The following is a 26,461-nucleotide window of genomic DNA, read 5'->3' as shown; positions in this document are numbered from 1 at the left end:
GCAGGAAGGTACATCCCTCAAAACAGCCAAGGAACCGGACTGGGAGAAGTTACTGGTGCTACAACAATGCCCTTGGCTTTGGGAGGTATGACACATGCTTGGAAAAGGTAAGTTAAGAGTCTGATTTTCAGAAGTGGCAAGTATTTATAGGATCTGGGCCCAATCCTGAAGGCTGCACCCCCAATTTGAGGTATTTGGTTAAAAAAAACCATCTCCCTTAACATTTCAAAAGTTCATGGAGATCTGATTTACTGCTGGACAGCACTGGCCAGGTTTGGTATCCATCAGGAGACCAAAGGGGGACACAAACATGGTATTTCTTATCATAAAGGCTGTTCTGAAGATGTGGACTACCAGAACCGAAGTTTATGGCATCCAGGGAGATTTTAGTATATTTTAATATTTGTGCCAAGTATTGATGGTCTCAGAAAAGTCCCTTTCCAAATATCAAAGTGGGAGGGGGTTTCTGCAAGTGCTGCCAGCATGTGCCTTCCCTAAAACCTTGGGAGAGTAGCCAGGCTGTATTGGAATGCCTTGGTACCAAGTTTCTGTGTGAAACAAGGAAATGCTCGTCACTGCCACAAGCAAAAGGTGTAATTTCTAAACTCAAAGCAGATGAGTGAAAAAGTGCCATCACCGTGGCCCCTGTGCCCTGCCAGCTCAGCTGCCCTGCCCGAGAGCTGCTCGAGAAGGGCAGAGCCCAGAGGCACTGCTCCATGCACACACAGGACACAGGTCCTCAGCCACACACAGGGCCACAGCCACAGCTGCTTTTTCCACACTCGCTGCTTATCTTTTTCAGCTCCAGACACCTTCTGACCTGCAGTTCCCCTCACTGAGGCTGCCACTCCCTTGGTATCTATGCTGGATTTCCACACAGGGTGTTCATCCCCATCTGGGGCTGTAGCCTACACTTCCCCTACTTCCCAGAAGATGTTACTGTTCAGCCCCTCCTCTCTTGACATTCCAGGTCCAGAGCTCATGCTTGGACCATCTCCTACTGCCCCACCACCAGGAGCAGAAGCTGCAAGGACACTGAAGCAATAGTGTTTCCCTGCTGTAGAAACACCACAGCACTCTCTCGACCTCCAGATTCACCCCCTGAGGCTGTCCTCGTCTCCTGGGGGTCCCACTTTACATTTCCCTGGCACTAGGTGGTGAACTCCAGCTGAACTTACTCCTTCTATCAGGAATAGCTCCAGGCTCCGAGCAGGCAGTGCTCACCCAGCCATCTCACTGAGCTGGAGCCATCTCACTGCTGAGCCCTTCAAACACGCTGGCCACTTTTGGTGCCTTCTGTGTCCAGCCAGTGCTAGGGCTCTGTCCCTCCTGTCCAAGTCCTCTCCAGGTCTCTGGACCACATCAGCTCCCCCAGAGAGCTGTGCCTTGGGCTGATTGGGCACAGTTGGCACAGGTGTGGGAGCACAGCGAGTGCAGGTGCCATGCAGTCATCGCCTGCTGTGTCCCTACAGCTGTGGTGCTGCCAGCTTGGCCCAAGGCCAGCCCCCACCACTGCTCCTCTCTGCTGACAGTGCAGGTGCAGGCACCTCACAGCCCTGCAACAGGTCAGATGGGGCTGTGGGAAGGATTTGGTGCCCAGGAACTGCAGCTCCCAGCTGCTCCAGCAGCCTCTTCCCGTGCCCAGGTGCCGAAGAGCTGCAAGGCTGGAGCAAGAGTCCAGCGCTGGTCAGCACCTGGCACAGCCCGGGGCAAGGCAGGTCAGCATGGGTGCTGTGTCACAAGGGCTTGGTCCCTGGGCTCAGACCCCACTGCTGCCGGGTGCTGGGTGCTGCTCCTCGCTCCTGTCCCCGCGCAGGAGCCACCTCTGGAAGCCTCTCCCCAGGGCCCCCACAGGGTTAAAAGCTTCTGCTGCGCTTACAGCACTGGGGACACACAGCTTCTCATCATGCAGGTAAGACAAACCAGCCGGCACCTGGGGCATGGGTGGCACATGGATCATAGGACAGCAGCTGGGGACGAGGTGCCATCCAGTCTCTGCTCTTGGCTGCGGAGGTGAGGAGGGGTGAGCGGTCAGGGCTTCACCAGGACCCTGTCATGCACTGCTGGGGGCAACCCCAGGGCTCTGGGTGGTCTGGGCAGGCTGTGGCTGCTGCTGCTGCCTCCAGTAGAGGCATCCAGTCCTTTCCAAGAGAAATGAATCCTGTGTTGTTATCTGCTCCCTCAGTTCAGCCGTGCCCTCGCACTGGACCATGGCTGTGCCCAGGGCTCAGGACCCCACCTCCCAGGGCTGAATGCTCCAGGCTGTCTGCTCTGCCCACCTGAGTGAGTACAGGTGCAGTGGCTCAGTGAGGAGAACCACATCCTCCCGCAGGAGCAGCTTCCCTGCGTGGGTAGGAGCACAAAAGTGCACTTTTAGAGCTGGGTCTCTGGCTGGCTCACATGGCACTGTCACAAAGGTCCCTCCCATCTCCTGAGGGAAGGACAGGAACCTGCCTGGCACTGGTGCATCTGTGTTCCCTCTCTGCTTCCCATCCAGCCTTTCTGGCCTTGCCTGCCTGGGCAGAGGTGTGTGTACCTGCTCTGGTACCTGCACAGGGTAACACCTGCTCAGTCTATAGTTACCATGAGAAATCACCTTCAGTGCAGGTGAGAGAGGGAGGAAAAGGGTCGAGCAAGGTGGAGGCTCTTTCCAGGCTCATCCCTGTGCAGTCCAGGGGGGACAGGGAGATTCTCCTCCCGTATCTTCCTATTCCTTGGTGCTCAGGATGTCTGAAGACAAATGGATTAAATCTGGCATCTCTGAACTGTGGCTGTGTTTGCTGACTGCCACGTCGCTCCTCACTAGGGTGAAACTCAGGGTCATTCCTCTGCACATTCCTGTGGCTGCTCTGCAGCCCTGCAGTTGCATGTCCACTCCAGCCTGGATTTGTCAGCATCGGGAGGGCACCAGATGAGCTCTTGAACCCTTGCTGTTTCTCCTGCAGTGACATTACCCATTCCCTGCATGCTGTGCCACACAGGGTCACTGCAGGGCTCAAGGTTTGTTTCCTGCTGTGATGGGCTCACTTTCCTCTTGCTCACCTGCTCTTATTCCAGGTGTTGAGGCCCAGCTTGGAGTATGAACAGGTGACTAACCCTTATATGTCCAACCTCCTACTATTGAATTTATTCACATTTTTGTCACTCTGGTTCCTGAAGTCCCCTATTCCTTCTGCCTCTGACGAACAGGTCAGTGGAGCAGTGTCCAGGCAGGTCCTGGACAGAGCCTTCCCCTCTCACCCCACACAGCATGGTACCTGTGCCCTGACAAACCAGCTGCCTGAGTGCTGTGGCAGCTCACGCAGCCTGAGTTTCCTGTGAGCACAGATCCATGTGCAGGCTGTGTGGCACCGCAGCAGGGACAGCGGCAGGCAGGAGGCATTTCCTGGGGAGTGGCACCATGGGCTCCCCCAGCGCTCACCCCCCAGGACCCTCTCCCAGCAGCACTGGGACAGGTGGACTGGGCTGCTCCTTCATCAAAATGTTCTTGGCTCAGCCTGGAGCTGGAGGAAGAGCAACAGTCTGAGATTTCCAGACCACCGGATTGATACAGTCCTTGTGTCCCTCTCCAATATGTGCAGTAATTTAAGAAACCCCAAAGTGTGCAAAATAAGTAGTTAAAGAATATGTTGATCTGTGCAACTACTTGAGAGCTTGCCCACTGAGAGGTTTCGCAGCCTGGCACATCCCAAATGGAGTGACAAGTTAGGATGTCTCTGTGCCAGGCAAGGAAGAAGTCATCTTCTGACTGAACATTTTCCTCTCAAAGTTGTTGGTTTTGGTTTTTTTAGGTGTTGAAAAACTAGCAAGTGAAAGAGAAATGAATCAGATCTTAATTTTGCTTAGCAAACCCTGGTATTGCTCCCAGTGCACAGGGAGAAAATACCCTCAGAACAGGATAGTCTTCAGCTGGAGGATCTGAAAGTTATGAATGAAACAGAACTGACAATGGAGCAATTCCAGCAGGCAGAAGTGCAGAATTTTAACAGTGCTTTGACAGTTTCCTGTGGTAAGCAGCTATAAGAAACAAACTCCCACTAGAAGCAGTGAATTCTCCAGCAATTAATATTATAAATGCATGACTGATGCACAGATACAAGAATAGGGCAGGGTAATTGAAGTCAGATTAATGGGTCTAAATCAAGGGAACCAACCTGAAATCAAATCAGATTGGTTAATCTCCGGAACAGACAAGACAATTGACTTCAGTTGCTAAAAATACTTTTATAAAGAGGAAGGGGATGCTTCTTTCTTCTTCTTTTTCTTTTCTTTCTCCTCACTGCATTTGCCCACTGAAGCACCTTGGCTCCACCCATGGAGTCCATGGCAGGGGCAGGGTGGGCAGCAGCAGCCCTGGCTGGATGTGCCCAGCACGTGCCACCCCCATCAGCCCCTGGCTGAAGTTCTGAACCAGAAATGCTTCCTCAGATGTCCTCCATCTCTTGGACATAGGGATCACAGCTCCATGTGACAGTGAGCAAACCCCTTTTGTCAGGGTGAAAATTGAAATAAGATGATGGAAAAAAGGTAGGGAGTTCCAGGCCAGGAGATCCCTGCTGGCTTAAATTTTCCTGTGGCTCAACAAACCCCATGTGATGAGTTGCTCTTTGTTGGAACCTGTACTTTTGTGTGACCCCTGCTTTGTGAGAGCTGGTTATTACAGAGCAGGATACAGGATAAAGAAAAAAAAAAAATGACTGGTGCAGGGTGATGCCATATCCCCAGCCCAGGGCTGGGGAAGAGCAAGCTCAGCGACAGCATCAGGGAATGCTGTGACCTGACCAGGGGCAGGGAAACATTTACTCAGAATAAATACATCCAGGAGGGGGAGGGACACATGCTTGGAATAATCATCAGGACAAGGGGCTGGGTAGGTAAAGAACTCCAAGAGGCGTGGGTGGATACCCCCTGCTCTTGGGTTTTTCTGTGTGCTTGTTTTGCAGCCAGGTACCCAACACAGGACGGCAGCTCTTTGGACTCCAAAATCCCAGCGTCTGTGAAATCTGAACTCAAGAAACTTTCAACCATCAGGGAGATGGGATCAGAGCTGTGCCACTAGGGACCCCATTGCCTCATGAGGGGCTGTGCTCTAGTCCCCTGGCTCACAGTCCTCCCTCCTCCTCAGAGCTTACTTGTGCCCAAAGCCTGACCCGGCTTGCCCCATGGCAGGTACGAACCAGACGCAGGTGACGGAGTTTGTGCTCCTGGGCTTTTCCCATGGCCGGCCCTTCCTCTTTGCTCTTTTCCTGGCCATTTACCTGGCCACGCTGCTGGGCAACTCTGCAATACTCTCCCTCGTGTCCCTGGATCCCCACCTCCACAGCCCCATGTACTTCTTCCTCAGTCACCTTTCCTGCCTGGACCTTTGCTACTCATCAGTGACGGTGCCCAAGATCCTGGCGAACGCTCTGCGCCCGCAGGCCACCATCTCCTACGCGGGGTGCCTGGCGCAGATGTTCCTGCTGATGTGGTGCGCGGGGGCCGAGTGCGCGCTGCTCGCCCTCATGGCCTACGACCGCTTCGCCGCCGTGTGCCAGCCGCTGCGCTACAGCCAGGCCCTGCGCCGCAGCACCTGCGCCGCCGCTGCCGCCGGCTGCTGGCTCTGGGGGCTGCTGGACTCGGCCGTGCACACGCTCCTGGCGGCCCGGCTCTCCTTCTGCGGGGTTGCCCGGCTCCAGCACATCTTCTGCGATGTGCCGCCGCTGCTGGGGGCCACCTGCAGCGACCCCCACCCAAATGAGCTGGCCCTCCACATCTCCAGCATCTTTGTGGGACTCAGTCCCTTTCTGCTCGTCGTAATCTCCTACCTTTGCATCCTGGCCACCGTCCTTGGGATGCCACTGGCCACCAGCCGGCGCAAGGCCTTCTCCACGTGCTCTGCGCACCTGATCGTGGTCACCCTGTACTTCGTGGCAGCCAACCTGAACTACAACCGGCCCAGCTCGGGCTACTCCCCGGCAGCTGACACGCTGGTCTCTGTGCTGTACTGCATCATCATCCCCATGCTGAACCCGCTCGTCTACAGCCTCCGCAACCAGGAGGTGTGGGCGGCCCTGCGGAAGGCTGTGCGGGTGAGTGCCACACGAGGCTCCCCAGGCAACAATGCCTGAGCAGCGCCAGGGCTGCCACAGGCTGCCAACATGGCACTGCCACTGCCGTGTCCATCTGTGGGACGCCTGCGACAGCACGGCCAGCCTGAGGCTCCCAGCCCAAGCACATGGCACACTGCCATCTCTCGTCTCACCCTCAGCGCATCACTGAGAGCAGAATGGCAAAATAAAGTCAGGAACAAGGCTACAGGTCCAGGATTCTGTCTTTATTTTCCAGATGCCATGTGCCGAGCTTGGCACAGGATGCGCTGCATCTGTGCTACTGCCAGTGAGCTCTGCAAAAGGCAAATTCATGTGGAGCCAGACATGTGCTGGCCCCGAGCACTGCCTCAGGGCTGCCCCAGGTCTTGAGTCAGGCTCTGTGCAGAACAAGGGCAGTGCTTTGGACTGCAAAACCTGGCCTGGGCAAGAGGGGTTGTCCCACCATCCACTGTCCCCACGTGCCTTGGCTTCAAATCTGATCTCTGCTGGGTTTCCTCAGGCTGCCAGGGAGGCTCTGCAGCACTCTGTACATAAGCACAGCAGCTTGCACAGGCCACCCACAGCCTCAGTGCTGCACTCAGACACGGAGGTCTTGGCACTGAGCTCAGAGCTGGTGGCACTGAACTCCTCACCAGAAATGCTTTGCTTTATGGCCAGAAAAATTTCCCTGTTGTGTGTGTGCTGTGGCTCTGGGTGATTCTGTGGCTGAGGACTGGATGGGGGTCTGCAGCGGGGCCCAAGCTCAAATGATTCTGTGGCTGTGGGGGAAGTGGCCAAATCTGCAGGTGTGCACATGAGGCACATGAGCACTGCAGCAGAGCCAGGAGCAGGGGCTCACCAGGGCAAGGGAGATGGCACAGGCAGGTGACACCTGCAGTCACACCACCTACATCGGCTGGACCCAAACACGCTCATGTGTAGCTGTTACCAAGAGATACCCAACAGTATCTAATCTGTTCCCAAAGAAACCCACCGGAGAGTCAGAACTGGGACTAGGAGGCACACAGCCTTGCTGGGATCAGTTTGCCATTTCTTAGTACACAACACATGCTGATTTTACTCTTCAGGGAAAGAAATGTTTCTGTAACCCATCTGCTGGGTTGGGCTGTTGCTCCCATCCAGACAGGCTGTGAGCCCCTCAGCCCTCCTTGCTATACACCCTTCTGGATTCTAAAAAGTCCTTGAAGCACCCTCAGTCCAGTGTCACTGGACACATCAGAGTCTGACCAGTGAACACCCTTCTGAGGAGCCCCTGGAAGGGGACAGCAGGAAACAGCAGAAACTGCACAAGGAAAAAGACTGGGGAAGCTGCCTCAGAGAAACAAAAAACCCAAAGCACTCCAAACAAAAACCCCAAAGCCAACCAAATAGAAACCTAAACAAGAAACCTCAGGAAAAGTTACATAAAAATTGATAATTTTTAACCTGAATCCCAATGCACCTTTCCTGTGACAGGCAGTGTTGGGTGTTCCCAGGATCAAACACTGAGCAGGAATGTCACACTCCTGCACAGGTAGTACAGGCTTGGTCAACTGCAGGGTGGTCCAGAACTCACCTGCAAACCACACTTCACTCTAAAGCTTTAGTGTCACAGAGGCACCCTCTGCACACACTGCTGGCAGTGGCAGTGACGGGCTGTGCTCCCACAGTGCCTCAGGTGTTCCTGCAGCCTCTCAGGTGTGCTCCCACAGCCCCTCAGTCCCACAGAACCTCAGGTGCTGTTCTACTCAGCTGTCTCTGGCTTATTCCTGCTGTGATGGTACCTGCATCCCACAGAAGAACAATTCCCGCAGCTGAACATCCACCTAAGAGGTATGGGCTTGAGGGAGGGCTTTACTTTGCATTTCTGAAAACTGTTTTTTAAACATTAACAATAAAATGTTTCCTCCTGTCCTGCTTCCCACCTGCCCAGCCTTTCCCTCACATCTGTGATGAACAAGTCAGGCTTTTTAGGAGCCTCCAGCAGGCACAGGGGACACGAGCTGTCACAGAATCACTGGGACACAGTTTGAGCCAGGCCAGAGCAGAAGCTGGGAGGGAGGGCACAGCCCCAGGGACAGACACACCTGTGCCCAAAAGCGTCACACAGACCATCTTCATGTTTCTCTGGTCCATGCTGCAAATATGGCTTCTCCTAAAAATGGAAACCCTTCCTCGGAATAAACACAATTTTGGCTTTCCCAGGGCTCTTTTCCCTGACCCCTGATTAGGGCCACAGCAACTGACAAAGGTCCCACAGCTCACATCCCTTCTGCCTTGCCTGGACTAGATTTGCTATTTCTGCTCTGGAAATTGCCCCACTGGGAACAGGACACACTCCTGCTGGCTGACAGGTGGGGCAGCCTAGATAGAAGAGACCTTGTATTGCACTCATATGCTCTTAAACCACCCCACCTTTCCCACCTGGAGGTGGATGGGAATCAAAATCCTCTTGGGCATAAGACAAAGCATTCCTTCTGGCACTGCCAATTTGCTCCTTGATATTTCTCTGAATGTGAATATAACAAGCTGAGCCAAATGAAGCTGATAACATGGGAAAGGCTAAAGCAGAGAGACGCTGCCATGATTTGACACTGGCTAAATGCCAGGCACCCACAAAAGTCACTCACACACCCTCCCCCTGTCACAGAGGAGGGAAAAAAATAAATGAAGGGTTCATGAGTTAAGGACTGTGAGAAAACATTTCACACCATGGTCTCACTATGGCCTGCAGAGGAATCTCAGCTCTGGCACTTGGAGCACCTCCTGCCCTTCCTTCCCCACTGACCTTGCTGTCTCCAGGTTGTTTCCCTCACAGGTTCTTACCTCCCCCTCTTTGGCTAGAAAAAAGCACAAACAAACTGTGCCCACTTTGTGTTGTTGTTGTTATTCTTCTTCTTCAATATGTGATTCACAGAGGCAAGAGGTGGACTTTGTTGGTTTTGCATGGCCTGGTATTTGGTAGTGGGGGGCACAGAGGTGGCTTCTGTGAGAAGCTGCTGGAATCTTCCACCATGTCCAGCAGAGCCAACCTCTGGTGGCTCTGAAAATGGACGTGCTGCTGGCCACAGCTGGGCCAATGAGAGATGATGGAAACACCTCCATGATCTAAGTGAGGAGCAATTTCAATTCCAGCCAGAGAAGAGGAGAAGGTGAGAACATGTGAGGGAGACAACCTGGAGACACCAAGGTCAGTGCAGAAGGAAGGGCAGGAGGTGCTCCAGGGGCCAGAGCTGAGATTCCTCTGCAGCTGAAGTGAGACCATGGTGAGACAGCTGTGCCCCTGCAGCCTCTGGGGAGCCATGGGGGATGCAGAGAGTCATGAACAGCTCCAGGGGATGCAGAGATACACCCACAGCCCCGGGGGAGTGCCCATGCCAGATCAGTGGATGCCTAGAGGAGGCTGTGATCCAGTGGGAGAGCCAGTGGAGAGAGGGGGCCCTGCTGCCAGGCTGGAGCAGCCTGTCCTTGGAGCACTGCACCCGTGGAACAGTGACCATGCTGCAGCAGCTTTTGGAGGAATGCTGCTCATGAGAGTGGACCTGTGTCAGAGAAGTTCACAGAGAACTGTCTCCCATGGGAGGGACCTCACGATCTCACCGGGGAAGGACTCCTCTCCCAGAGCAATGGAAGAAAATCTCAGTGATGAAATGACCAAAACTCCCATACCTGTCTCCCTGCAGTGTCGGTGGGAAGGAGGGAGGAGTTGGGGGAAAAAAGGTGTTTTAAGGGCTTCTTTTATTTCTCATTATCCTCCTCTGACTCTATTAGTAATAAATTCCCTTTGTACCTCTAAGTCAAGCCTATTTTGCCCTTGGAGTGTTTTCTCCCAGTCCTTAGCTCACAAAGCTTCATTAAATTTTTCTCTCCTCTGCCAAACTGTGGTAGAGGAGGGTGAATGAGTGACTTTTGTGGGTGTCTGGCATGTGCCCAGTGTCAAACCATGACAGACACAAAAGGTGGGAAGGAAGCAGCTTGCACTGTGCTAATTTCATTGCAGAAGCTTCACATAATTTGCTGGGAAGAGGCCGACTCTGCCATGGCACTGTCCCCGCCACCAGCCTTCATCCACCATCTCAATGTGTGTGATTGTGTCATCAGGATCAAAAGAAATCTCATCATCTCCATCTGTAAACATTGTCAAGAAAAGACAGTCACAATGCAAAGAGAACCCCAGAGAGAGCTGGTTCACCTTCTTCCTCCCACCTTCCCCCAGGCAGAAGACAGAACAAGTGCTCTGATAACCCCAAGAGTTTACCCCACCCAATCCCCATCCCACAGCACAGACAAAGCAGAGAAAGAGAAGACCTCACAGAAGAAAGATGAAGTTTCTCTGTTCCTGTCCTGCTCTGGGCCAGGACAAGACTAATATTTGCAGTTGTTGGGAGGAGCCATGGCCAAGACATGGAGGTTGTTCTGTATCACCTCATGTCATTGCCAGGGTGGGAGAAAGGGACTCTTGGTTCCAAGGAACACTGGGTTGAGAAAATGTGGTGGAGGGAGCCATCCAATGTTGTCTATTGCTGGGTGTTTTTCCATGTGAGTAATTTTTTTTCTTACATCTTTTGCTATTAACATTGTTGCTGTTACTGTTCACTTTCTTATCGCTGTTTCCAAAATTGTTGTTATCTCAACCTGTGACCTCTGCCTTTTTGAGCCTCCAGCTGGAGAGGAGAAGTGATTTTTTTTTTTTACTGGGAGTACTAAACTGGAGAATACCATTCCTGCACCATGATGTTCCCAAGCCAGATCTCATTGTGCTTCCCAGGAGGAAGAAATTTAAAGCACCAAGTCCCAGTCTTTTCCCTGCTGCAGTGAACCCCCTGCGGGCACAGCGCCTTCCCCCAGCCCTGAGGGCAGACCCACCTCCTTGGTAGTCATAGAGAGCCACTGCGCAGATCCCGGGGCTCTGCCCCTCAGCAGCACTGTCCGTGCTCCCTGCAGGACACAGGACACACAGATGAGACAGAGGCTGAAGCATCCCCACAGTTCTGGTCAGGGCCACCCTCCAGCCCAACTCTGGGGAAGCACGTCAAACCCTGTCAGCACGGAGAGGTGCACCACAGCCCAAAGCAAGGAGTGACTTCCCTCCCCTCCCTCAAGGAGAGACAGTTGGATCATGATCTTTCATGCTCCTCTCCCAAGAAAAAGGCTGAGAATAACTCCAACCTCTTCACTTGCCAGCAATGCCAACTGTGACAGAAGCACCGACAGCAGCCCATGCAGTTTGCTCCTGTGCTTGGACAAAGGCTACCTGCACTCCTCACACCAGAGACTCCACCACAGCAGGTCCCAGGAACACCAGCCATATGACAAATGGGCTGAACCAGAGTCATTCCCAGGGTCCAGGGCAGTACATGCCAGAAAACTGCAGCAAGAGCATTGGTCCACATCCAGCTTCTCCCAGGCCTGTGGCAGCCTCCTGCCCAGACCCTGATCCAGCAGATTCCTGCTGTCCGGTCCAGCATCCCGTTCAGCTCATCTGCACCTTAGAGCTGGGTAGGGGAGTGGGACACAACCAAGTCTCCATCACCAGAAGCTGCTATCCTGACCACAGTACATTTCAGGATAAAAATTCCCTCTGCATTTTGTCCCATACATCCAGTGAGGTTAGTGGACAGGTACAAGATTCCTAAGACACGGGCTATTCCATCAGTACTCACCCAGGTGGGGATGGCTCTGTCTGGGCTCCTGAGGAAGGATCACCTCATAGTCTTCACCTCCATCTCCTCCAAAGTCATAGGTGGCATCCAGCTTTTCCAGAGGGGCTGGCAGCTCCTCATAGTCAGCACCTCCACTGGTGCTGTCATAGTAGTCAGAGGGCTCTGGCAGCTCCTCATAGTCTCCACCAACATCCAAACTTACACTGTAGGTGGGCTGACCCTGGCTGGGGACCTTGCACAACTCTGCATCCAGATCTGCAGGCCTTGGTGGCAAAGTGGGTGGTACTTCTTCATCATCCCTTTTGGCCTCCTGCCATGAGGTGAGAAAGTGACAGCAAAGTCACCTGCAAGGCACCCACCACAGGCAACTCTCTCCTGACTCCCAGCACCTGACACAAGGCAGCCCCTTTACTGCTGCCAGGGCACAAATGGAACACCATCCCCTGCACACCAGGGCAACAGCAGAGCTGTTTGAGCCGTGCTGAACCAGCAGCTGGGGTTATCCTGGAGACCCTCAGGACTCATGTGCCTGAACTCTGCTCATACTTCACCACAGCCCATGGTAGTGCCACTGCACTGACCTGCTCCCAGAGCTTGTCCCATGGGGTCAGCAGTGTCTCACGGGGTCAGGTGCTGTGCAGCCATGGCCCATCCCCAGCCCAAAGCTCCCCCTTATCCTTCCAAAGCCTCTCCCACCCTGTGGCTGTGCTCCTCATCTTCCTGCAGGGGTGCACATAAAGCACACTCCTCTCAGGTGCAATCCCCTCTGCCTGCTTCCCTCCCCAGCTCTCCCAGGCTGCCTTGGTACCTGTTCTCCTGGTGACACAGGCTGGTCCCCAGCAGCACCCCTGAGCACCTCTGCTGGCATGGCTGGAGGGGCTGCCCCAGTCCCAGTGTGCTCCTTCTCTCTCGGAGGGATTTCCTGCTGGGGAAAAGCCATCAGACTGCTCAGTCCCTTTGAACAATGGCTGTTCACATTCCCAACAGAGCAACTCAGAATATTCTCCTCCACCTACAAACCTGCTCTGGGCCTGGGCACTCACAGGTTGGTGACAACAGTTGGGCAGCCCCAAAGAGGAGCAATGCTGGGGGGGACAGGTCCACCGTTAACACCGCACTGTCCTCTGAGTGCAGGAACAGAACCGGGGGAAGGCAGGTAAACACAGGGGCTGGGGGCCATCTCTAGTTTGCTGGGATGCATCCCACATAGACTGCTGGGACAGCAGTTCTGGGGAGCAGTAACCACACTGTTGCACCAGAGGCAAAAGAAGCTGAGGCCAGAGCACAGGCTGAGTGCAGATATGTTCTTGTATGAGTGTTTGGTGCGCTGAAAAGGAAAGTCCAGTGACAACTGTGAAGTCCAGTGGCCATTCTTGGCAGATGCAGGGAAGCAGTTTGGGCAGGAGGTTACTCTCAAGAGACCAGACAGAAGGACATGGAGCTGCAAGGCTCCAAAGAAAAGTCTGTGGCATGAGTCTTGGAGGACATGGCAAGACAGCCCTGGCTCACCTGCTGCGGAGCCAGCCGGTGCTCCCGGGCCTGCCGCCTCACCCGCTCCTCCTCTGCCTGCCTCCTGCTCTCCTCCTCTGCCGACTGGGCCATGTGCTCAAACCGCAACCGCAGGCTGCTGGTGCCACTGGAAGCTCCTGTGAGGAGACAGCTGATTGACCCAGCCCTGCGTCTTCCTTCCACCACCCCAAGCATCCAGGAGAAACCCCGACTGCTGCCTCTTCCAGAGAAACTTGCAGTCAGCCACCTTCTCCTGCCCTCCAGCACAGGTAAAACCCCTACCCCACCACAGCACACACCTGCCAGCAGGCTGCCACAGAGGGACTGTGAGGCCCACAGCTTCCTAAGCCCAGGGCTGGTACTCAGGTCTCACCTGCCTCCAGGGGTCTTGTTTTCTCATAGGAGGAGGTGGGAGCTGCCATCTCATCAAAGCCAGCAGCACTCTGCAAGAAGAAGTGAAAGAATTGTTCAGCCCATTGGGCAATGCCCGTGGTTTTGCATGTTGCTTTTGCATGTTGTTTTTGATCACATACAAGGTGTGCCTTTTGTCAGTGCACCTCCATTTGCTGCTGTTAAATTCAGAGCTAGTGCTAATCTCTTCTGAGGGCAGGACAACATTCCCTCTCTGTGGCAGGCCCAGCTAGCGTGCAGCAGGGACAGGACCATGCGGGTGGTTTCAGGTGTTTGCATCCTCCCCTGCTTTCTCCAGCTCCCGAGGACAGTGACGCTGGTGCTGTACCAAGTACAGCCCTGTGTCTCCAGCAAGGGAAGGAGGTTTCAGGGAAGGCACTCTCACTCCTCTTCCAAATGCCCCAAAGCCCCAGGATCTGCATCTTTTAGGCTATCACACCCACGCAGATCACAGCCACTTGAAGGACCCCCTCTGGGGACCAAGCCTTCAGGGCAGCCTGCCAAGCACAAAACTGATCTCAGTGCACTCTGAGATGTGACCGTAGACGAGGCTTTGCCTGGTGTCAGCCCAAACACAAAACCTGAACCAGCAACTTGGTGACCTCTTCTCACAAACAGCATATTATCTATGCCAATCTCATCCCTGCTGGAGTTTGTCAAGGTGTGCAGGAATATTTAGCACCTGAACAGACCATGAGGCACTTCTTGACAGGAGTGAAAAACTTGCAGAAGGTAACACCCAGCAGAGAAGTGAGAGGTGATAGAGTGCCATGCACTGCATTAGTCTCCCCAGGCTGCATTCCTCTGCACCCTGTGGTATTTTACATTCAGTTCCTTCCACAGTTTGCACTGGGTACTGGGATCTCAGCTCTCCTGGGGGAATCCCTTCTCTTTCAGCTAGGCAAAAAGCAGCGGTTACAAGGAAGCAATTGCAGGCTGCAGCAGTCTTACCTTATCCACTCTATCCTTCTGGACCCCATAACGGCCTCCAAACCCCTTGGCATAGTCTGTATGGAAAAAAAAAAGAAGTTATTTTAGAGTATTTTGTGCGCACCTCTGACTTCAGTATGCTGTGACCAGTGGAATGAATTTGCACGTGTTATCTCTAGTTAATTCCACTTGTGATGAGACATAGATAAAGCTAAGTGCTCCGGACAGTAGCTTTTAGGACTAATCCCTCCCTCCTTTCAACTAAGGGCACAGGTGTGCAGGGCTGTAGCTGCCAACCCGAGCCCAAAGCACCAGGGTGAGGCCAGTCACCCCACCTGACTGGAGTGTGGCCCTCTTCAGGGAGGTCAAACATGCTGCACAAAAGGCACTCCTGGGATCTGCTCTGCCTCATTCCTCTGTGAGAGCTCATGACTTCGGAGCGTGTCTTGTGTGTGTGAAGAGCAAATCTGAGCAGAACCAGGGCAGCGAGGTTACAATGAGCTCATGGTTAGGAGCGTCCCTCACAGGGAATGGCAGAGTCTGGGAGTCCTGACTGAGGGACCACACTGCGTGTCTCCCACTGATCCAAGCTCCCACCTACTCTGCCCTTGTGCTTTGGGGTTCACTGTGTCTGCAACGTGCTGGACACATTCTGTTTTCAGCAGCTGGATCTCTTACTATGAACCACAAGCTCCAGACACAGGTCTGTGTGTGCTCCAAGGAAACTACTACCACCTCTGGCAATATTGCCTGACCTCTTTGGGATGCGTGGGGCTGCACTTCTTCCTGATGGTCCCAGCCAAGGGCATTCTTGTCCTGACGATCCCTCTGAACCCCAAATTTCCCACCAAAGCCCACAGAATAGTCTTCAGCCACAGGGATCCAGATCAGGGCATGGAAGAGAACACACAAGGGAGGGAAGGAGATGAGTGGCAGCAGTGTGAGCTCAGGCTGTTCACAGGTTTTCCATGCCCAGGACTTAGACATGGAACAAGGTCAGATTTCCCCACTGGTGTTGCAGCAACAGCCCTCCCTCCTCCCTGGGATATGTCACCTGCTATTAGCACCTGCCTGAGCTTCCCCTTCACCCTTCCTTTGGTAATATGCTGTCAAGAGATCCCTATGCCCACAGAACTCTTCTGCTCCTCTTCCTTTAGCCTGAACGCTTTCTAGCAGCCATGCACATTGCAATGGCTTTCCTCACCTGGCCCTTCCCAACAGCTGCCTGTAGCTCTTCCACCATTCTTGCAGAAGACTGCAAATGCCCTGCACTGTGCCCATAGTCCCAGTGGGCACAGTCCCCAGCTCCAGTCATGACACTGCCTGCTCCCCCTCCTCAGCTGGCTCCCCCAGCTCCCCCACCCCCTCCAGCACCCCCAGTTCCCTCAGTCTTCCCCAGCTCACCTGGCTGCCAGGGCTCACCTTTCTGAGAGTCATGCTTCTCTGCCTGGCTCTTGTAGTCAAATCCCACAGCTGCTTTGTCCACCTTATCCCTTTCCACTCCGTAACGGCCACCAAAGCCCTTGGAGTAATCTGAGGTGGAGCATGGAGTCAAATGCTGCCCCCAGCATGGGGCTGGTGAGGAGAGGATAGGGAGCAGCACTCGGGAGGGCCCCCAGGGAGACGGGACAGCAGCAGAGATTATGGAAAACACCACAGAATGTGAAGGGTTGGAGGGGACAGAGTGGATGCTAGGAAGCATCACGGATGAGAGCCCACAGGAATGAGGCACAAGGCAAACGGGGTCAGGGCACCAGGAGACACAGCAGGCCAGGAGCAAAGAAGAAAACAGATGTGCCAAGGACAGTGGCACATGGGGCCACAAGGGAGATGGACTGGGAACAGGAATCTGAAATAAGAGACAGGAGACTGTGCCACAGCCAACAGCACAGGATACTGGGAGCAGAAGAGAAGCTGGGCAAAGGGTCAAGGGGCCACACATGCCCATGAACTTGCCTTTCTGGGATGAGTGTTTCTCCACCTCGCTCTTGTATTCAAAGCCCAGTGCTGACTGGAACAAAAAGGGGAGGACTGTCAATGATCCTGAGGGCCAAGATGGGTCTCAGCCTCCCTCCCCTGGGGCCAGGCTGTCACTGGCTCCCTGTCTTGTGCTGCAGCATGCAGGGGCAAACACCACAGCCCCTGGAGAAACAGTGTTCTGCCTTGGTGGGACAGGCCCACCACAGCAATGCACACCAGCCATCTCCACAGCTGCCCCACACTGTGGGGCCACTGCCCTGCACACAGCTGAGCTGTGCTTCAGCGAGACCAGGACACAGGGTACATCCTACATGCCCTGAGCCTTGAGAACAGCCCCAGGCTGGCATGTGGCAGTGCTCCAGGGCCAGCACAGGCCACAGGTATGGATTTCAGCTGCACTGTCCAACACACCTTGTCCGCTCGGTCCCGCTGGACTCCGAACTTGCCACCAAAGCCCTGGGCTGCATCTGTCTGCGAGGAGTGCTTCCCAACATCAGCAACGTACTCGTGTCCTACTGCGCACTGAGAGGAGAGACAGTGTGACATGAGCATCCATGGTGGACAGGCAGAGGCACCACAGCTGCTCCCACACGCTGCTGACACGCCCACAGCCACAGGTAACAGGTCCAAGCTGGCTGTGCCGATGGTGCCCAGGCTCTCCACGTGGCCTTTGCCAGCAGCAGCTCTGCTCAGAGGCCTGGGAGGAGCCTCGAGGGCTGTCATCTCACAAATGTCCCCACTGCCAGCTCATTAAGCAAAGCGTGGGATGCTGAATGCCACCTGCTCTCAAGTGCTGGTGGAGTTGCATGGTGGATAATCACAGGGTAGACAAGAGAAAAGTGCAGACAGGCACATACAGCTGAGAACTCCAGGCAGAGCTCTGGCACCCGTTTCCCCTTCCTGTATCTGACAGTGAGGGCCAGCAAACTTGGCCACAAGCCAAGCCAGGAACCTGCTCTCCCTGCTGGAGGTGCTGTGGCCAGGAACCACAGACACTATGCCAAAATGGAACAGCTGTGCTCAGACTCTGCTGGACCACAGTGAGGGTGCTTTTGTTGAGCAACTTCTTGGCTTTTGTCCGGTTTCACCAGGATGCTGCAAGTGTTCAGTTTCTGCCCCTTCCCCTGAGAAGCGTGTGCAGTTCCTGACTACAACAGCTCTGGCAGGGAGAGCAGGGAATTTTTGACGACAGTCTTTCTCACCCTGCCATGCTGGTATTGCTCAATCCCGCAGTGACCTCACCTATGGAACTCTACTTCGATCTAAACATCTCACTTCTGAGAAAGAAGCATTAAATGCTGAAAGGTGCAGAAGCATGATATGATTATCACAAAACATAGACCAGATCTGATGTCTAGGGCTTTATCTCAGGGAGATATGAGCTCGGTAATGCAGAATATGAGGAGGGAATTACTACACATTAGTTCTGCAAGCACAAGTAGGGAGGCACCAGATTTAATTGTTATGCAGCAGACTTGAACAGCCCCAGAAAGACTTTCACAGCTAAAGGGAGCATTGCAAAGAAGTAGAGACGAGTTGCACAAATTAATTCAAACAGATCCTGGAGACAGAGTATGGGCTAGCTGGACATGTGTGAATCTGTGCAGCCATGCAAACTCTCCATACTGTTCCTTCAGGGTCAGGCCAGAAAACAGAGATACCCCCTCCTTTATGAGAAAAGCACTTTTCCACTGAGGCTCAGGGAAGCCTCCCACAGCTCTTACCTTATCCATTCGGTCTCGCTCTGTTCCAAATTTGCCCCCATAGCCATAGGATGCCTTGGGGCCAGTCTCCAGCTCCTTCTTCTTGATGACCTCATGCTCCTCTGATACCTTGTTCCTCAGCTGATGGATGCTGGAGACAGAGACAGGGCAGGTGGGTGTGGGATTTTGCAGAGCCAAAGCCCAGCAGGACGTACAGGCAGGACCAGCTGCCTGCGCTGGGCTCCCCTGGGGTCTGGCAAGGGACCAATGGGTTCAGGGGGACATCCAGCCCCTCTCATGCAGCCCTGTTCAGGTTTACATCCCGACCTTCTCGGGACCCCACATCTCCTTTTTCCTGCAGGGCTGCGCTGGGCTGTCCCGAGGTAGCTGTGCCGCGGGTCAGCCCCGGGCAGGGAAGGAGCTGGCAGCCTTTGCCCTGGGGCAGCCCCATGTGCAGGCGTTCGGGCCCCGATCCCCCACGGCTGCGGGGCGGGACTCGGCCAAGAGCCGCAGAACGGGGCCCGCGGAGGCTCCCGGCCCGCCGCAAACCAACCCGGCTGTGCCCGCGGTGTCACCCCGCTCTGCTCCGCAGGGCCGGGCAGCCCCAGCAGGGCCCGTTCTGTGCCCGGCAGGGCCCGTTCTGTGCCGGGCAGAGCCCGTTCCGACCCTGGCAGGGCCCGTTCTGACCCGGGCAGGGCCCGTTCTGTGCCGTGGGGCCGCTTCCCCACGCCCTGGTCCCAGTCCCAGTCCCGGTCCCGGTCCCACCACACTCACTCGATGTGCCCGGCACGGCCGGAGCCCTCGATGGTTTTGGCTCCCCAGCGCTGCTCCCGCTCGGAGATGTCGTTCTGCGGACGAACGTGGCCGTCAGCCCCGGCCCGCACGGGGCTCTCTGCGCCCCGTCGGACCGGGCCGGGCCCAGGGGTCCCGCACCCCGGGGTCCCGCACCCCATCGCTGCCGGGCGGGGCCGGGCCGGGTCTCCGACGCACTCCGCAGAGCCGGGGCTCGCTGTTGGGGAAATCGCTCGAGAAACCACAGTGACCCCAACCCTCGGGCCTGGCCATCACAGCCTTATGGAAGCTCTGAACATATATTCAATAAAATGAAGCAGCAATAAAGTATTTCTTAATATGCAATAAAGCTGAAAATATGTATATATGAAATAGAATGGAAAAGTTAATGCAAAATCTTTGTGTTCACGCTTTGTTTGAATGCTTCCACAAATAGAAGAAATAAAGTAAGCAAAAAAATTTGACAGAGTAGATTTTTCCAGAAACATTAATAACTTGAAACTATAAGAAAGGAATTTGATTTTCTGCCCCAAACTAGAATTTCTTACTGGAAATAATTCGGCAAGACTGAACCCCACAAACACAGGACTCTTGTCCAACAGGAGAAGCTTACTATGGAAGTAATAGAGAACCAAATGGAAAATTAAAATCGTGATCCTGTATGAATGCAGAGGGTTCCCCAGGCTGAACCCTTCTGCTGTCTCCCCAGCTCAACTCAGAGTTGAACTAGATAGAAAACAAGAATGTAAGAGGCACAGAGCTGCACCTGCACAAGCTGACTGTAAGCACAGTAGGATTTTACATCTGGAAAAAAGATAAATGAGGGAAATCCTGCATCCTGTACAGTTACAAACAGTGTGGGACAGAGAAAATTTGTTTGCTGTGTCTTGTAACATATGTTGTGGAGAGGACAAGGGAGTTACCCTTGTAAAAAGGGAGTTTCTTAAACAAGTAGGTTTGAGAAACCCTGCGTATTTTGTATTTCTTAAGTGCCATTACTTGTGGTCAGACATGAGGTATGCAATGGTGTAGGAAGTTCTGGAGACTAAACCTGGAGATGTGTCAGAAGTGGCTCAGACGGGTGACCTGACAGTGCCTGCGAGGGGCTGATGGCACTGGGTTGATCCTGCCCTGCCAGCAGTGCTGCAGCCCTGCCCCAGCAGCAAGAGCCCAGGGCCAGGAGCTCTTCACACCATCCGTGTAACAGTTTGCACCTCAAACACTCACCACGAAATCGGGGTCTGTGTCCCAGTCGTCTCCCTGAGCCTCCACTTTCACTGACACGTTGTGTCCCACAACTGCTTTCCACATCTGCACAACAAAGACATTCTGTCACTCTGCGTGGCCACACACGGCCACAGCTGGCTCGCACTCAGTCACAGCAGAACCTGGGCTGGAAGGGGTCCTTACAGGCCACCTGTCCTCACACATCTGTCCCTCATGTAGCACAGGGCACCCCCAGGTAGCTGCTCCTGAGCCCCAGAACATCTTACAGCAAAGCACACGGGGCATGTAGGTGTAAACAATGGCCTTCATGCACCCTGACTCTGCAGTAGGAGCACACACATTATAACGTAAATGAATGCTGGCATCCAATTATCAGATTCTGCTTTTCCAACACACATTGATTCCTGTGCTGTGGGAGGCTGTTCCCTGAGTTACCCCTGCTCTTAGTTCAGTTGCACACACCATGGCGTGCTCCAACACCGTGACGCTGTCCTGTTGGAACTGAGGTGGACTCCTCCAGCCTCGTCTGCTTTTCAACCTTTTAATCCCTGCCCATAGCCTAGAGAAGGGTCAGAGCAAGGCTGGACAGTGGTGTGACAGACCTTGTGCTGTGTGGTATTCATGTCTGTCACGTGGAGAAAATGGGAAATGGGGCTAAAAGCACTGAAGATGTAGGGCTAAACTGGCTGAGGCTGTGGTGGAACTGCTGCTGCAGGCCTGGAGGAAGTGATGGGGCCAGGAAGAGGAAGTTAAAAGTAATGTGAAATCTAAAACTGCTGCATTTCATTTTCAAGGTGACTGAAAAATCATGATGAAACAGCCCCCTCGAAACAACTGCATTTTTCCAAAATGAGAGACAGAGAGAAATGATTAGTTTGCTGCCCCTACACCCCAGAGCAATCACTCTCATCAGAGCTCCATCCCTTCATATCCCACCCCTTTTTCTGCCTGCAGTGTTGAGGAACTGCAAGTTCTCTGTGTCGCCAAAAGCAGCTTTTTTGTGGGGTAGAGAAAGATGGAAGAGAATGCGCAGGAAAGATTGAGCTGAGCCCTGGTCTCCATCACACCAAACTGTGACCAAATCAGCAGGAAGGAAGAGAGCTCCTTTGTGCTGGGTCTTCAGTTAACAGCAGCTTTTACCGTGTGCTGCTCAGCTGTGCTAACCCCTCACTCCCACGGCTGTGTGGAAGCCTCAGACAGCCCTGAGCTCTTGGGGCAGTTGCCCTCTGTGAAAGCAAATTGTTTATGCTTAATAATTACTAATTCTCTCTTTATGCTAAGTAATTAACTGTCCCACATCAAAAGCTGCTTAAGTGAATAACCTTCCGGTTTAGTGCAATGCACTGCTCAGTTTCGAGTTGTCCTTTCCAGAGAACCAGCACTGTAAGATCAGGGAGCGAAGAGAACAGAAACCAAATAAGCACAGCAGTCATGATTCTTTCTTTTGTTAAACCAAGAACACGTAGTCTGCTAAGAGAGAAGATGAAGGGCTAAGGCAGATACAGTGAAGACCCAGTTTTAGGCTTTCTCCAGGTGCCTCAGGATCACAACCAGTCTGTGACATTGCCAACTGACAGCAATCTGGTGCCAAACAGGATACAGTTAATTGCAATTAGAAGCAGGGGATGTGGTAAGGCTCATGTAGACAACACAGCCCCTTCTAACACCTTTCTTCTCCTTCTCCTGTCTCTCATTTATTGGCATCTCTCATGCCAAAGATTTTTAATGTTGCTAATTTTTGTAAAGCATAAACCAGCAATAATAACCAGCTAGCACAGGGCTGCTCATCATCAGGGCAGCTGATTTGAGCTCAAATAAGATGATTCAAGGTTTCAAATACTGCTGAAAATGGTTCTTGACCACCCATTTTCCAAAGCCACCTACTATGCATTGTGGGAACCATGACAAACCACAGGCTGTAATCGCATCACAAGGCTCTGGACACTGTCCATATGAGAAATATCAGCCAGGGTAGCATCTCAATCCTTTTTTGTCCCATTTTCCCCTAGGAAAACATCCACTACAGCACAAATACAGGGCTACCAGACAGCAGAGTTTTGCTGGTAGAGTTGGAAACGTGGTTCTTTAGAGCCTCAAACACAAGAACCACAATGATGACAAGACAATAGCCTGAGAAACAAATGTTGAGCATCCACTTGGACATGCTTGTTCAGGAAGTTCTCTTTGCCCACCGAAAACTATAATTTTTTGTAGTAATTTCTCACTTTCCACTTCCAAAACCCCCTCAAGTTTTCTTACCTTTAAAGGCTCACGAGTTCCTGCTGGCAAACTTGCTACTTTTTGCTCAGGCACCTGCTGCCAGTGACAGCTTTGGACCTGTGTCTGCTCTGGGTTCCTGTTTTAACTTCAGCTCTTTTCACTTCCTGCGTCCCAGCCCCCAGCTCTGCTCAAGTCTTGAGTCCCAGAGCTGGCCCCAGTGCTGCCGTTCCCCTGCAGGCTGCCTCTGCCCTGAGACACTGGTGCAGTGCAGACATAGAGAGCACACATCAGCACACTGGAGCCCACCAGGTCCCAGCACACTTGTGTTTTCAAGAAGACTCTTGCATGGGTATAAAAAACAAAGTTCTGGTGGAGGCACAAATCCTGAAGCCAGGTCTTGAGCATGCCTTTTACTTTCAATATCTCTCCCCATTACTTGGAGGATTAAGGAGAATGCTAACCGTGCTCCTGAACCTTTTCCCATTCTGCCCAGTGGCCTGAAAACTTTTGATCAAACTTGGGCTTCTTGTTGCAACACCACCAGTACCCACATGAGAGAACCAGAGTGGGCACAGTCCAAAGGCTGCGCTGAACTGAAGTCAGTTGTCCGGTGACATCTGTGTCTCGGGCTCCTGGGAGGCAGCAAGCACTCCTGAAGAGTCTAGCACACTGGTGCTTTCATTGTGCTCAGGAGCAACTTACCTGTGATTGCACCCTCCGTTGTTTCTCCTCAGCACTGGCCTTAATGCAGCTCTCATTATCAGGGGTGGGTTGATCTGCCCTCGGTGAGGGCACCTGCACAGGTTCCTTGCACCTCATCGTGAGCTTTGTCGGCCATTCCCAGATCCTTACACCTGTCCTGTAAAGGGAGCTGAGAGGATCAGGAAGACACCCCTTAGAGCTCCATGCAGTAACTTGTATCCCCTCCCTCTACACCCCTGACATTGCCTTCCTCTGGGCACATAACCAGACCTGTCCCAGCCGCAGTGGTGCTGCTGAATTGGCATGAGTGTCTGAGGATGACAGAGCACAGCTTTGTTGAGTGAGCTTCCTTCTCAGCCTTCACTGTAGATCAAAAATCAAGACAGAACAGGTCCATTGGAGAAGAAATAAAACGTTGAAATGTTTGAGATAGGAACCATCAGCTAAAAGGTCCCATCTTTCATCAGGTCAAACCACAAAGCTGTTCAGTCAGACTATGCTTAGCAGACCAGGAGGTCCTTTTGAGGTTTTATTCCTATATTTAATCTAAGCTATAACTGTTCTGTCTGTAGGTATAAAACATTTAAATGTATCTGAGACATCAGAATCATGCCTTTCTTCAGTTCAGGAAAAAAATGCATGGGCTTTAAGGAAACATACTTTGCTTACAATCCTTGCTGCTGTTAAACACAGTGGAAACATTATCTACAGCCTTACAACACCCCAATGCTGGCTTTTGATCCAGTGGTGGTAGGGGACTGTAGCCGTGACTGTGAACAAGGGTACTTGTTTTTGGCTACAGAAAATTGGACAGTTGAACTGTCCCATCTGAATGACCAGCACATTCTAGGTCACTGTTGCCAAATTCTCTATCTGTCCTGAGGTTACACAACTCTAACAAGGTGCAGTGTTCAGGCAGATGTGGAAAAACAAATCCAAGTAGGTATTGTTTTACTGGAATCGCTTTCACGATGCATGCAATGGTCTGGGTTGGAAGGGATCTTAAAATCATTAGTTCCACACATCCCTGCCATGAGACATTGCCCATTCAAGTGCTATTTCCTTATTCTGTCAGCTGAAAAAGGCTGAGCAAGAGGTGAGACAGGGAAAAAAGTCATCACCTAGGCATTCACATTGTATAAAGAAACAGCTTCTGCAACCATCATACAAGGCAGTGCACACAAAGGAAACCTGCAGTCCCACTGTGTCCCACACGAGCTGTGCTGATACAGCAGCACTGCACCCTCCACTCGCACAGTTACATGGCAATGTTACACAAACTCCATCTGAAAAATAAACTTTATTATACATACAGGAGTTCATACCCCAGGAAGCTATACACAAACCATTTGGTCACTGAATTTGACATAGTTAGAGGAAGTTCACACTGATAATCACAGACAGTCCACAAGAGGATACCTAGTGCCAGTGCTCTGGACCTGCCAGAGATCCAGCTGGTTTAGCTACCAGTGAAATCAATCCACCCTCAAACAGGCTTTCTGCACTGGCTAGAGCAGCTTAGTTTATCAGCAATATCAAAAGAACTACCTCTTTCCCATGGGAAAAATGTGACTGTTAATGCTCTACTAAGAGGCAGATAGGATTCTCCTGGCCAGTACTCTGAATGAAACGACCACTCAGGATCTGACAACGAACGCCACTTAACTTCCTCTGCATTCAACATTCTCCTTTTGGAAGAGGGCAGTCTCAAATTCAGGAGGTTTTTAGAAAACATATGGAAATATATCCATATTTCCATATATCGTAAAAGATTCAGTCCATTTGCATAATTTGATTTGGGTCCAAACATGCCCAAACACCAGCACCAGCTTTCTACACCAGAGGGTTCTAAAACCAGAACTCTGGTTCCTTCCTCAGCACAAGGGAGAGAGGTTATTTCTGGAGTTTCTGCATTTGCTTTGGGTCCATGCAGCACATTAAGGACCCCTTCAACACAGCCTGTGCAGGTTCAGTCTCGTGACGATTATTCAGTGGATGAGAAGGCAGGAACAGGGCTGCTCTACTAGAGGTAAGGCAGCACCTTCCATCATAAGAGGTGCACAAATGCTATAAATAGAAGGATTTTTAACTTAAGAGCTGAAAGGTTTCATGTTTCCTATTCCTTTTAAATAACTAAATTACTGGCATTATTTTACAGGCTTGTCAGGGCAGACATATGACTGATTTTAAATGGAATGCTCACCAGGGCCAGATATACTAATTTTGGCCCTTCTTCAACAGGAGATGCAACTGAGCAGGAAACATGATTTTAAAATTCATATGCCTTAAAGTGCCCATAACTTCCTTAGGATATGCATTTCAGACAGCTCGAGCCATGGAGCAAATCTAAGGGGTGGAAGAAAGGGAAGACAATTCTTTTATATCCAGCTACAGTGTTCTCCCAACCCCACACATGGATTCAGCCTAAGATTGTGCAGTTTTAGAAGTGCTGAAGTACTGCAGCAACTCAAAGAGTATTTTTCTTATTCCTACTGCAGCACAATACTATCTAAAATGAGTGGTAGTGCTTCCAGGTACAGGAAGAGATGCTGTCCTTGAGGCTTGCAGCACAGCCCTGGCTCAGAAGATGAACCACTCAGAAACACCGAGGGATGGGCAGATCTCCTGGGAGCAGTTCCCCAGCACCAACACTGACAGCAGGTGCTGGGTGCAGCTGCTGCTTCAGGGCTGGTTTGGGAAAGGCTGCAGCTTGGGCAAGTGCTGCCCTTCTGTGAGGGTGTGCAGGCCCTCAGCATGCACAGGGCTGAGGCTCGAGGAAAAGCTGTCACTTCTATTCACAGGTGGCCTGTGAAGCACAGAAAGAGCAGGACATGGAGAGCAAGCAGATACGTGGCCACTAGCAGGGGCAAGCGGGCCCGGGAGCGGAAGAGAGAGCGTAACAGGCGTCGTAGTCCAGGAGTACTCCGGGTCTGGAAAAGTAAAGAGAGAGCAGTCACTACAAGGAATGGCTGTGGCCCCAGCTGCCTTAATTCAGAGCTCTCCAGACCATGGAGATAAGCTTGTTTAAGCTAATGAGCATAAACCTTCCCCAATTTGCTCCACTGTCAGATCCTAACACTAGGGCAATGCTCATGAAATGTTCCCCTTCCCCTGCTCTCTGCAGGCTGTCCATAAACCTGTCCTTCAGCTCTTCTAGAACATCCCCATCCAGTTTTGTTTCCAGCATGGTGAGAGCAGAAAAACTATACAGTCCCTGACTGATTTATGTGTGTCTACAGAGGAAATTTAGTGC

General features: G+C 52.5%; 3 protein-coding genes across 10 annotated transcripts in view; 1 reads left to right on the top strand and 2 right to left on the bottom strand.

Moving 5' to 3' along the window:
- Window positions 1–4,475: 4,475 nt before the first annotated feature.
- On the top strand, window positions 4,476–6,276 carry LOC121355105 (olfactory receptor 5V1-like). Its single transcript, XM_041470281.1, has one exon. The coding sequence runs from the start codon at window positions 5,163–5,165 to the stop codon at window positions 6,108–6,110; it is 948 nt and encodes a 315-aa protein (XP_041326215.1). The 5' UTR covers window positions 4,476–5,162; the 3' UTR covers window positions 6,111–6,276.
- A 33-nt stretch (window positions 6,277–6,309) lies between these two features.
- LOC121355104 (hematopoietic lineage cell-specific protein-like) lies at window positions 6,310–23,330 on the bottom strand. Of its 3 annotated transcripts, none has more exons than XM_041470278.1 (15): window positions 23,209–23,330; window positions 20,287–20,370; window positions 19,042–19,115; window positions 18,289–18,418; window positions 16,976–17,086; window positions 16,541–16,595; window positions 16,007–16,117; window positions 15,340–15,450; window positions 14,606–14,661; window positions 13,617–13,686; window positions 13,244–13,380; window positions 12,543–12,659; window positions 11,735–12,044; window positions 10,938–11,009; window positions 6,310–10,199 (listed from the first exon to the last, which is right to left on the bottom strand). In XM_041470278.1, exons 1-15 carry the CDS (start codon window positions 23,323–23,325, stop codon window positions 10,063–10,065), a joined length of 1,692 nt encoding a protein of 563 aa, XP_041326212.1. In that variant the 5' UTR covers window positions 23,326–23,330; the 3' UTR covers window positions 6,310–10,062. The 3 variants fall into 3 exon arrangements, with proteins under 3 accessions (XP_041326212.1, XP_041326213.1, XP_041326214.1); XM_041470279.1 differs by having other exon boundaries at window positions 12,543–12,656; XM_041470280.1 differs by lacking the exon at window positions 23,209–23,330 and adding an exon at window positions 22,546–22,599.
- Window positions 23,331–24,491: 1,161 nt separating this feature from the next.
- GOLGB1 (golgin B1) overlaps window positions 24,492–26,461 on the bottom strand; it is a 42,260-nt gene continuing 40,290 nt past the window's right edge. For all 6 annotated transcript variants that reach the window (XM_041470288.1, XM_041470290.1, XM_041470291.1 and 3 more), the window contains one exon: window positions 24,492–26,138. In XM_041470288.1, coding sequence (XP_041326222.1) covers window positions 26,004–26,138 — 135 coding nt within the window. In that variant the 3' untranslated portion in view covers window positions 24,492–26,003. The remainder of the gene's footprint in view (window positions 26,139–26,461) is intronic.

Source organism: Pyrgilauda ruficollis, unplaced genomic scaffold (assembly GCF_017590135.1).
Source record: "Pyrgilauda ruficollis isolate IOZ18807 unplaced genomic scaffold, ASM1759013v1 scaffold243, whole genome shotgun sequence".
Classification (NCBI taxonomy): Eukaryota; Metazoa; Chordata; class Aves; order Passeriformes; family Passeridae; genus Pyrgilauda; species Pyrgilauda ruficollis.
Note: the sequence above shows the minus strand (reverse complement) of the source record. Positions and strands in the feature narration are given on the sequence as shown.

Bases quoted from the DNA above. Each gene is read 5' to 3' on its own strand.
- LOC121355104 (XM_041470278.1), bottom strand. From the start codon at position 23,325: ATGAGGTGCAAGGAACCTGTGCAGGTGCCCTCACCGAGGGCAGATCAA. The intron at 17,087-18,288 runs GTAAGAGCTGTG...CTCTCCTCTCAG, and splicing joins AGCGAGACCGAATGGATAAG to TGCGCAGTAGGACACGAGTA. The intron at 16,118-16,540 runs GCAAGTTCATGG...GCTCCACCTCAG, and splicing joins GAAACACTCATCCCAGAAAG to ATTACTCCAAGGGCTTTGGT.
- LOC121355105 (XM_041470281.1), top strand. From the start codon at position 5,163: ATGGCAGGTACGAACCAGACGCAGGTGACGGAGTTTGTGCTCCTGGGC.